The sequence below is a fragment of the Mercenaria mercenaria genome, chromosome 6, assembly GCF_021730395.1.
Source record: "Mercenaria mercenaria strain notata chromosome 6, MADL_Memer_1, whole genome shotgun sequence".
Taxonomy (NCBI): domain Eukaryota; kingdom Metazoa; phylum Mollusca; class Bivalvia; order Venerida; family Veneridae; genus Mercenaria; species Mercenaria mercenaria.
Window position 1 is genome coordinate 5452208 of NC_069366.1, and position 12546 is coordinate 5464753.

General features: G+C 37.4%; 1 protein-coding gene across 14 annotated transcripts in view; it reads left to right on the forward strand.

Annotated features, from left to right (window-relative positions):
- The window catches only part of LOC123549771 (piezo-type mechanosensitive ion channel component 2-like), a 158797-nt gene that overhangs the window by 124828 nt on the left and 21423 nt on the right, over positions 1–12546 (forward strand). For all 14 annotated transcript variants that reach the window (XM_053544995.1, XM_053544989.1, XM_053544994.1 and 11 more), the window contains 4 exons: positions 4979–5137; positions 5496–5643; positions 8491–8676; positions 9543–9635. In XM_053544995.1, the coding sequence (XP_053400970.1) occupies positions 4979–5137; positions 5496–5643; positions 8491–8676; positions 9543–9635 (586 nt within the window). The remainder of the gene's footprint in view (positions 1–4978; positions 5138–5495; positions 5644–8490; positions 8677–9542; positions 9636–12546) is intronic.

The following is a 12546-nucleotide window of genomic DNA, read 5'->3' on the forward strand; positions in this document are numbered from 1 at the left end:
ATTCTAAAGAACTCTGAGGATGGTTTTAGAATTTTTTTTAGTTTTCAAAATATCTTGATTAGTTTGGAAATTTTTAATCAAAAAACATTTTTGGTTGAGTGTTTTCCATTGTAAGTTTCAGCTGTTTTTGAGACCAAATTCTTTTCAAAATTCAATTTTGACTATGAATGAATTGTGATACAATATCCTATATAGTGTGTTTCAATACAGACATTTCTAAATTGTGATTTTCCCAAATGTTTACAGTGAGAAAAATACATTTTTGACCATAAAATTGATGTCGTTGAATATAGTTTGTCTCAAATGTCTGAAATGAAGCACTCACTACTACCACTGAAAGACAAACAGGTGACCCTGCTTTTACTGTTGTTGGCTGATGACAACTCTCTTTCTTATTTAAGAAATAATAAATATGTGCCTATATTTTATCAGTTAATAAAATATGGGCAGGAGTTCGGATGCGTAATAATTAAATCACGGGTGCATAGCACGAGTGATTTAATATTCGCATCCGAACGACTGCCCATATATTATTAACTGATAAAATTATTGGAACATATTTATTATTTCGATTCTAACCACGCAAATTCTTTGCATTTTACAGCACTACATTTTAGCGCGATATGTCATTCGGCTGGCCAGATGCTATTATAAAAACCTCCCCACGAATGGAAAGCGTTGCATCAAACGGAATTTTCCGACATTCAGTAAATTTTAATTAAAGTATTAAGTAGTTATTGCCGTGAAAATTTTAATTTTCAATAGCATCTAAGGTCGGATATAGAAATCAGAGGTAAATAAGGTTATATATGCAGTACACGTCACCTACATGATAGCACTGAAACATACACGCCAGAACATTGCGGCGGCATATAAACAGGTAAACACTTGAGTTGGAACATGAATTATGATTTATTTACTGTCAAAGTAGAATATAGTTGACATTTGTGGTGCCTACAATGCAGAAATTGTAAACTACACACACGACCAGACATAGATGCACTGTTGTTGAAGTTGAAACTTATCTGGCTGAAACATTTTCTTACGGTAAAAATAAAAACAAATAAATTCATCTGACAGTTAGAAATTGTTTTGTTTCAGAAAATTTGATGTACTTTTTAGCTCACATGTCACAAAGTGACAATGTGAGCTTTTGTGATTACGCAGCGTCCGTTGTCCGTCCGTGCGTACGTGCGTCCGTGCGTCCATGCGTGCGTAAACTTTTGCTTGTGACCACTCTAGAGGTCACATTTTTCATGGGATCTTTATGAATGTTGGTCAGAATGTTTATCTTGATGATATCTAGGTCAAGTTCGAAACTGGATCAACTGTGATCAAAAACTAGGTCAGTAGGTCTAAAAATAGAAAAACCTTGTGACCTCTCTAGAGGCCATACTTTTCAATGGATCTTCATGAAAGTTATTCAGAATGTTCACCTTGATGATATCTAGGTCAAGTTTGAAACTGGGTCACGTGCCATCAAAAACTAGGTCAGTAGGTCAAATAATAAAAAAGCCTTGTGACCTCTCTAGAGGCCATATTTTTCATGGGATCTGTATGAAAGTTGGTCTGAATGTTCATCTTGATGATATCTAAGTCAAGTTCGAAACTGGGTCAACTGCGGTCAAAACCTAGGTCAGTAGGTCTAAAAATAGAAAAACCTTGTGACCTCTCTAGAGGCCATACTTGTGAATGGATCTTCATGAAAATTGGTCAGAATGTTCACCTTGATGATATCTAGGTCATGTTCGAAACTGGGTCACATGCCATCAATAACTAAGTCAGTAGGTCAAATAACAATAAAACCTTGTGACCTCTCTAGAGGCCATATTTTTTATGGAATCTGTATGAAAATTGGTCAGAATTTTTATCTTGATGATATCTAGGTCAAGTTCGAAACTGGTTCAACTGCGGTCAAAAACTAGGTCAGTAGGTCTAAAAATAGAAAAACCTTGTGACCTCTCTAGAGGCCATACTTTTCAATGGATCTTCATGAAAATAAGTCAGAATGTTCACCTTGATGATATCTAGGTCTTGTTCGAAACTTGGTCACGTGTTTTTAATAACTAGGTCAGTAGGTCAAATAACAAAAAAGCCTTGTGACCTCTTTAGAGGCCATATTTTTCATGGGATCTATATGAAAATTGGTCTGAATGTTCATCTTGATGATGTCTAGGTCAGGTTTGAAACTGGGTCAACTGCAGTCAAAAACTAGGTCAGTAGGTCTAAAAATAGAAAAACCTTGTGACCTCTCTAGAGGCCATACTTTTGAATGGATCTTCATGAAAATTGGTCAGAATGTTCACCTTGATGATATCTAGGTCAGTTTCGAAACTGGGTCACATGCTGTCAATAACTAAGTCAGTAGGTCAAATAATAAAAAATCTTGTGACCTCTCTAGAGGCCATATTTTTCAGTGGATCTTCATGAAAATTGGTTAGAATTTTTATCTTGATGATATCTAGGTCAGATTCAACACTGGGTCACATGAGCTCAAAAACTAGATCACAATGTCAAATAATAGAAAAAATCATACTCTGTTTAAAACTGGGTCATGTGGGGACAGGTGAGCAATTCAGGACCATCATGGTCCTCTTATTGTTACTACTAGCACTAAAAAGTCGAATATTTAATCGGTATTATACTGTATATAACGGAAGCAGAGTAGAATCTCACAGTCATGTTACAATGATCGTAGGGCAGAATGGAAGAGCTGTATTTTATCGTAGAATCATGTTTATAGAGGATATTACATGAGTGCCTTTTCATATTGAATTTATTAAATGAGTTGAATAAAATGATAAAATGCGAGGCTCTGCCGAGCATTTTATCAATTTTATTCAACGAATTTAATAAGTTCAATCTTGAAAGTCACAAATGTAATATTCCTTTTTATCACGTTATCCTTTCCTGTCGAAACATCAACAAATCTACTTCCTTTTACTATATAAACAAGTCAGTTTGACCAACGTCTTCTATACTGTAAATGACGTCGACGTCAAAGCTTTATTACACTAGTGTATTATCATTTTTATTTAATGGCTTTATTACACTCCCGCGACATCAAACATGTGATAAAGACGATTTCGCTATATGTTTATATAGCAACTGCTGCCGATCGTGTTAGAATAATTATTAACAGGTGGAAGCACTTTCTCATTTTCAATTAATTAATTTGACATATCTCTTGAGTGAAGCTCCTGTATCTTTTTAGTGTTCCTAAACTTCTTGTTGCTTGATGGAAGAATGCACACATCTGTTCCATAAGAAGGAGTCAAAAATTAAAGACAAAAATTTGTTAACAGTTAATATTTGCAAAGTAAAATAGCTTGAAATTGAACTTTCCTGTTACTAAAAAGAAGTAGTTTTATATAAATGTTATTATTGAAGAATTGCTTAGGCTTTCTAAAAGTAACTGTTGTTAATATTTCAGAGATTAACCTTTAGCTAGCTAAATTTCAATTTGACCACTACCACTTGTTATTAGAAGGGGTGTTCACAGAAAATTTACTGGCTGAATAGCAAACAGTGCAGACCATGATCAGCCTGCAAGGACGTGCAGGCTGATCTTGGTCTGCACTGGTCGCAGGCAGAATCACTAGCAGGCTAAAGGTTAACACAGTTCTCAGTTGTAGATGTCTGTTTGTAACAAATGATGTACTTACATGCTCAGGAAGATATATTTGACTGTCTGGTAATTTTATAGAAAATATAACTTTTTATAACCATAGTTCACCATAGTTATACATTTGTACCATGTTTGAAGTAGGCTGTGTTTGGGAACGGTGTTGTCTGTAGTCATAGATTTGTTAACTTTTTTCTCCCCATATAAATACTTTATATATAAGATGCTGTTTTTGTGATTGCCTTGGAAAATATGTAATTTTTACCTTCTATTTTTGAAAAAAAAAATGCAAAATTTCATTGGGAAAGTAACATCAAAATAGATGTTAACCTTGATTTGTAGCTCATTGCTTTTGTTTGCAGTATTGCCGTTATTTATACTGACCACTAGATTCGTCCATCTTTGGCTACCGGTATTTGTTATGCCCGCACACATTTATGTGGGCTGTATATAGCGTTGCTGCTGTTTGTACATCCCAAAATCTTGTGTCTCCAACTCCTCCTACACTATCAGCCTGATTTGCTTCAAACTTTCATACAGGTAGATGAACAACCTTGATGTGCAGATGACCATAAAGGAAGGAATTTTTTTATGACTAGTTTTTCCGCAGTAATGGCCCTTTGATAGTTTTGCTATATAGAATATAGAGAAAAATCTTGTGTGTCCAACTCCTCCCGCATTTTTAGCCATATTTGCTTTAAACTTTCATAGATGAAGGATCTTCATGTGAAAATGACTAAGTAATGGGCTTTTTTCTGTGGTTATTTTTTTTTAGAATTATGGCCCTTTCTTGATGAAAACTTTGGTGCAGTATGTGTGAGTATCCATGTCCTATGGACACAGTTCTAGTTTTGTATTCAAAGACTTCCAGAAAGTGCAAGTTATGTTACAATCTGTAAACTGACAATGACAATGACAGTTTTGTATTTTGAATGAAATTTTTGTAGATTTTAGTTCATATATATTTTTGCCCCCCCCCCCCCCCCCCCACCCCCCCACCTACCCAACCTTGAAGGTTTGAAATTTGACATAGTGGAAAAAATAGCACTTGTTTAAAGTAACTTTGCGTTTTTTTTCCCTTTGTACCTGAACCTTATCTTAGTTTTACCTGATGAGTTATCTCTCCTGTGTACAAAGCAAAAGAAAGAAAAAAATAATTTTAATATGCGAGTACAGTTATACACCTAAATTTATATGTAAATCAGTTTTTATAGTGCTTACAAATTTTGATATCTGTCTTCTAGCCTAACCTGACAAAAGTTTTAGAGATGACGAACTGTTAGATATCAGATAGTTCTTGCAGCATTTTCTTTTGAACTTGTGAAGATAGTAACATGTTGATGTTTATTTCAGGCCATTCTTCAGCAACAAGCCAGCACAGCTGTGGTACTTCATCAAGTGTGTGTACTTTGCCCTGTCAGCATACCAGATCAGGTCTGCCTACCCCACTAGAATATTGGGCAACTTCCTCACCAAGAAATACAACTATGTCAACCTCTTCCTCTTTAAAGGGTTAGTCTCAAGTCAAACTGTAACATAACAGTGTTTTAAAATTTCAAGATAATAGACGAGCTATTTCGTCTGCTTCAGTTTTGCTAAAAGAGATGGATTTGATTTAGTGATAATCATTTTAAGTAATATCAGGTGGTAAGTATGTATTTCATCAATTGAACAGATAATCTTTTCTATCTTGCTGTCAAACATTTGAAGCAAAAAACAATTTTGTAAAAAAAAATCTTGATTAGTTTTATATTATCCTAGAAAATGATATTTGAAAGTTAAAAAATTTCAGATGTCTGTTAATTCAGTACATGTTCTGAAGTATTATTTTGCTTATATTTTGAAATCTTTTTTACTTTAAAATCTCAAGCTTTCTGGCAATACCATTCCTGCTGGAGTTGCGTACCTTGATGGACTGGATGTGGACAAACACGACAATGGCCGTTGGAAGCTGGTTACAGATGGAGGATATATATGCAAACATCTATATTCTCAAGTGCTACAGGGTCATAGAAAAGGTTATAGAATACTATAATTCACCTTTTTGCTGGATAAGTTATAGTGTTTTGTTTTATTATGTTTCCCCCATACATGGGGGAGACATATTGTTTTTGCCATCGCCATCTGTCCATCAGTCCGCATTAAGCTTGTCCGGCTTCCACAGGTCAAACTGCTGGCTGGTTTTTGACGAAACTTCACAGGAGTGATCAGTACCAAGCCTAGTTGTGCATTTTGCCGGCATGTTTTGCTTTGTTGCACAAAATGGCCGCCTGAGCTAAAAATAGAAAAATCTTGTCCGGCTTTCACAGGTCAAACTGCTGGCTGGATTTCAACAAAATTACACAGGAGTGATCAGTACCAAGCCTTGTTGTGCATATCGCAGACACATTTGGCTTCATTGCACAAAATGACCGCCGGAGCTAAAAATAGAAAAATCTTGTCCGGCTTTCACAGGTCAAACTGCTGGCTGGATTTCGACGAAACATCTCAGGAGTGATCAGTACCAAGCCTTGTTATGCATATCGCCGGCATGTTCCGCTTCGCTGCACAAAATGGCCACCAGAGCTAAAACTAGAAAAATATTTTCCGGCTTTCACAGGTCAAACTGCTGGCTGGATTTCGACAAAACTTCACGGGAGTGATCAATACCAACCCTAGTTGGGCATGTCGCTGGCACATTCCGCTTTGCTGAACAAAATGGCCACCAGAGCTAAAAATAGAAAAATCTTGTCCGGCTTTCACAGGTCAAACTGCTGGCTGGATTTCGACGAAACATCACAGGAGTGATCAGTACCAAGCCTTGTTATGCATATCGCCGGCACGTTCCGCTTCGCTGCACAAAATGGCCACCAGAGCTAAAACTAGAAAAATCTTTTCCAGCTTTCACAGGTCAAACTGCTGGCTGGATTTCGACGAAACTTCACAGGAGTGATCAGTATCAACCCTAGTTGGGCATGTCGCTGGCACATTCCACTTTGCTGAACAAAATGGCCACCAGAGCTAAAAATAGAAAAATCTTGTCCGGCTTTCACAGGTCAAACTGCTGGCTGGATTTCGACGAAACATCACAGGAGTGATCAGTACCAAGCCTTGTTATGCATATCGCCGGCACGTTCCGCTTCGCTGCACAAAATGGCCACCAGAGCTAAAACTAGAAAAATCTTTTCCGGCTTTCACAGGTCAAACTGCTGGCTGGATTTCGAGGAAACTTCACAGGAGTGATCAGTACCAACCCTAGTTGGGCATATCACTGGCACATTCCACTTTGCTGAACAAAATGGCCACCAGAGCTAGAAATAGAAAAATCTTGTCCGGCTTTCACAGGTCAAACTGCTGGACAGATTTCGATGAAACTTCACAGGAGTGATCAGTACCAAGCCTACTTGTGCATATCGCCGACACATTCCCCTTCGCTGCACAAAATGGCAGCCTTCTAGTTTACTTTGTTTTCCAAGGCATAAATGTGGAAGGGCACTATAGCCAGTTTTTTGTCTGTCCATCTATAGCCCACCAGTTAGTCCAATTGGTAAATCAGAGGACTTCAAAGTTTGAATTTTAAACCAATAGTCATTGATGATGACAAATGGAAGACATTATTTCTTAGGTCATTCATCTTCTATGTGCGAATAATGTTGGTTAGTTGTCATTTACTTGCTGAGGAAAGGTCAATACTTGTAAGGAAGCGAGGAATTCTATTTAGGTTAACTGACAACCATATTTTTGTGAAATACTGGTGAAAATGTTGTTTAACTTGCCATCTGGCTTGTTGTGTCCATGTAGTGGATGTATCCAGTTATCGACAGCAGCTCTGTTTAAAATTTTCTGGTGTCAAATAAAATGATTTTGTATACTCTGACTGAAATTTTTTTGTCGTCTGTTCCAGTTGATGTAGATACACATAAAGTAAGAACAAGTTTGGAAAACCTTTACTAATCCCCCACCATGAGTGGTGGGGGGTTATAGGAATGGTCTCTGTCCGTCTGTCCTTCCGTCTGTCCGTCTGTAACATTTTGTGTCCACTCTGTATCTCCTAAACCCCTTGAAGGATTTTGATGAAACTTGGGTCAAATGATCACCTCATCAAGACAATGTGCAGAACTTATGAGTCAGCCATGTTGGCTCAAGATCAAGGTCACAGCTCAAGGTCAAAGGTTTGAGCCTTCAGTTTTGTGTTTGCTCCATATCTCCTAAACCCATTGAAGGATAATCATGAAACTTGGGTCATATGATCACCTTATCAAGACAACGTGCAGAACTTATGAGTAAGCCATGTCGGCTTAAGGTCAAGGTCTTAAGTCAAGGTCAAATATTTGAGCCTTCCATTTTGTGTCCGCTCTGATTCTCCTAAACCCCTTAAAGGATTTTCATGAAACTTGGGCCAAATGATCACCTCATCAAGACGATGTGCAGAACCAATGAGTCAGCCATGTCGGCTCAAGGTCCAGGTCACAACTCAAGGTCAAATGTTCGAGCCTTCCATCTCCTAAACCCCTTGAAGGATAATCATGAAACTTGGGTCAGATGATTACCTCATCAAGACGATGTGCAGAACTTATGAGTCAGCCATGTTGGCTCAAGGTCAAGGTCACAACTCTGGATCAAAGGTTTGAGCCTTCCATTTTGTGTCCGCTCTGTATTCCCCTTATCAAGACAATGTGCAGAGTTCAAAATTCACCCCTGCCAGCTTAAGGTCAAGGTCACAACTCAATTATTTAGTGGTTCTATCCAATACCATAAACCCTTTCACTATCCATAACAATGGCGGGGGATATAGTTGTCTTTCAGATTGCCTTGTTTTATATAACTATAAATTTGACATAAATGTTACTATATATAGACTTGCAAGTATTTGTATATATTTACAGACCTACCCAACACCTCGCGCCATACCAAAGCGAGCGTTGATCAAATATGGTGTAGGTGGACTGTTGCTGTTCATCATCATCTTCATTATCTGGTTCCCACTTGTCATCTTTTCCTTTGCTAACACTGTCTACGTGGCAAACCCTCCGAAGGAGTGCACAGTGAGTGTAACACTGGCAGGATATCAGGTAAGATTGGTTTTTATCATCTCAAAAGGTTTGTCTTCACCAGCATTAGGGTACTGTAAAATCAGTTGATTTTGTCAGCTCAAAATTTCTTTTTTGGGGCCAAAACAGCTATTTCATAGGGATATGTGGATTTCAAATTTTGAATATAAAATAAATGGGAATTTTATTTGTTCTTGTGGATTTAATTTTGTGGATACAGTCCACCTCAAAATCCACAAAAATTAGTTCCCCTGGAATATTAATGATTTCATAGTATTGTGTGTTGCAGATTACCCTGTTTTCTATCATATGGTCAAATGTCAGTTATATTTTCCAATGATCAAAGAGAGTCAGGTATTTGAAGCTGAATTTATGACATTATTTGGAATTATTTCACCTGAAAGCATTTCTCTTATTACAATTTGGAAAGATAATAACTTGGATAGATTCATCATGAATCACGGTAGTTGCTATTTATTCAGAGATGTATAACATTCTTTATGCTAGACCAGGTTTATCATATACTATATAGATAAATGAAGCTAAGTTGGGACTTCCTGTGTGATAAATATATAGAACTAACTTGATAAAGATTGTACATATGCTGTAAGTCACCAGTGACTTGAGTGACTTGAGGTCACAAGGGAATGAGAAAATCTAGGATTCTAAGCTATCTAAATATAGAAAATATAAGGAATATGGCCTTAGAACACCTGAATTGCTCAACTGTACAAATTGTAACTAAGAACACTTGACTTTTAAGAACGATATCTTTCTAGTTTACACAGGATGTGTTAATTCAGTTTTAAATCCTTTAACTAACGCTGTTTGTTGAAAAAGATTGTTCTTAAACTTTTTAAACATTGCTCACTTATTTCGTGTTTCAGCCACTCTTTACTATATCTGGTCAGCAGCAGAATATAGTCCGGTATAGTGAAGGGGAGTTCAAAGACCTCAAGGGACAATTTGATACTAATGTGGTATGTAGTTATTTCCCTTGAGTACTTTTTCAAGTTCAAACTCCTTTAATGGTTATTCTTATTAGGGATATATTTTACAGTCACTGTATTGACTACATTAACCAAATTTTTACACTGATGTGGAATTGCTTTCAATTAAAAACAGGAAGAAAAAGCAAGGGACTGACTGTTAATAACAAAACTTTCCACAATAATTTCCATGTCTGCTTTTCTTCCAAACATGGAAGTCTTTCTTAGTTGCACCACTCACCTGTACAGGTTTGGATTAAGATTTTTTTTATATCTACTAAAATTTGTGTATGTGTTTTATGTCCTCCAGACCGATGGCATCCGTATGTATAGTAATGCAATATAGTCTAATAGCTACACCTCTTTAGGAAACAGAAGTTCCATTTTGATTCCAGACTATAGGTGTAATGGTCACTATAAAGTGTTTGCTAAACAAGTTAGAAGAGAGCCACTCAGGCAAAACATTGTTTCTTTAACATGGTTAAAGATTTGAAAAATCTTTGTTATTATTAAATTATATGTCATTTTATGACGCCCCCAACAGATTTTCCTCTATTTTATCACTTTATTCAGCAGCCACCTGCCGTCCGTGGCCAGCAGCCACTGCAATTGCCTCCCAACTGCCGTATTTGACCCCTTTCAGTGGCCATTTTTCTTCCAAAACCAATTATTTTTAGGCGATAACCGCCGAAGATACCCAATTTTTGAGAAGCACATGATTGCTAAGTTTTGCGTGACTTCACCACAAGAACGACAGAATGACATGAGCTTCTCAATTCAAACTGATAACCAAAGGTGTAAACCCCGTTTTGTTATGATCAAATGGCCAGTAATTATCGGCAATTAGCATGTCACCTCGTGTCAATTTTGTTGTTCACAGTTTGATCTCGGTAAAAGAAAATACTCGATAACTAATTGCACTCGAAACCTGTTATAACGCTACTCGATATACCGCAGTATTCGTTATAACGCTGTATGGTCTTGGCTCCCAAATTTTAGAGGGTAAAAAAATAATAAAATCCGCGGATGTTATTTAATTTGATCATAACCAACGTTAAAACTACATGTACCTGTGTACATTAACACCTTTCCATGACAGCTGTGACAAAAATCAATAATCGTCTGCTAGCTTACTTGTTTGCATATTGCCTTTGTTAAAATTTCAATACATGTAGACCTGTGACAATAAAAGCACTCAGTACCGTGTCAAAATTAAATTGTTTGCATTAACAAGCGTGTAACATCGGTCAGTCAACTATCAAACCGTGTAAGTTTGCACCAGTTAAGCGGATGACATTAACACTCGAGTGAATAAAAATCGAACAACAGGCCCAGTTTTGTAATAAAATGCAGCCGTTTTTCATAATCATCATTCTCAGTTCGTCGGAATTTGCGAAGGTTCGACGCACTGAAAGCCATATTGAGAATGTTCTCCCTTTTTAAATCATATATAAACGACGGCGATTTAACAATTTTCTATCTTATTTATCGATTTTCTTCATATATTCAAATTTTTATGCCCCCACTTTTGGGGGGGGGGATATAGATTTGCTCTTGTCCATCCGTCCTTCCGTCCGTCCGTCCGTCCTTCCGAAAATGTTGTGTCGCGCGTAGCTCTGAAAGTATTTGACGTAGAGTCACAAAACTTTACAAGAATGTTGGTCAGCATGTGTAGTTGTGCACCTGGGGTTTCGCGTCCGGATCCATTCAGTCATGTAGAAGTTATGGCCCCTGACTTTGTAAAAATTGGTCATTTTAATGTTGTGTCGTGCCTAGCTCCAAAAGTATATGACCTAGAGTCACAAAACTTTACAGGCATGTTGGTCAGCATGTGCAGTTGTGCACCTGGGGTTTCGCGTCTGGATTCATCCAGACATATAGGAGTTATGGCCCCTGACTTAGTAAAAAATTGGTCATTTTAATGTTGTGTCACGCATAGCTCCAAAAGTATTTGACCTAGAATCACCAAAGTTTACAGGAATGTTGGTCAGCATGTGTAGTTGTGCACCTGGGGTTTCGCGTCCGGATTCATTCAGTCATGTAGAAGTTATGGCCCCTGACTTTGTAAAAATTGGTCATTTTAATGTTGTGTCGAGCCTAGCTCCAAAAGTATATGACCTAGAGTCACAAAACTTTACAGGCATGTTGGTCAGCATGTGTAGTTGTGCACCTGGGGTTTCGCGTCTGGATTCATCCAGTCATGTAGGAGTTATGGCCCCTGACTTCGTAAAATATTGGTCATTTTAATGTTGTGTCGTGCATAGCCCCAAAAGTATTTGACCTAGAATCACCAAAGTTTACAGGAATGTTGGTCAGCATGTGTAGTTGTGCACCTGGGGTTTCGCATCCGGATTCATTCAGTATTGTAGGAGTTCTGGCCCCTGACTAATGTCATGTAGTGGGGGCATCTGTGTCCCATGGACACATTTCTAGTTTTTTTTAAGACTGTCCGTGTTTTTTCTCTTTTAGTTACATAAACCCCCTGTGCATTTGCATTGCGTATGTAATTCTCATGACGGCGCACTCCTCACACAGCGTTATACATGTTTACTTCCGGGATAAACAATTTCAACTTTCTTTTAGAATCACGACAAAATGAGAAGATGACACAGCATTATAATTCTTTTAATGTATTTTTCAGTAGCATTTAAGGTAAATAAATGTCCCGTTTATACGATTCTTATTTCTTATTTACATAAAACAGCTTCCAAAATACGTCTAATACATTACCGATGGGTGGGGTATTGCATATACTGCTGATACGATCAACCCGCGTTATAAATTTAACCCCGCTAGATCCGCGGGTCTTGAACCTTGGACCCCGATGACAGCGTTATAACGGGGTCCCAGTGTAGTAGCATAATATTTGTGATTTTTTTATACTTCTGTCATCAAAATACTA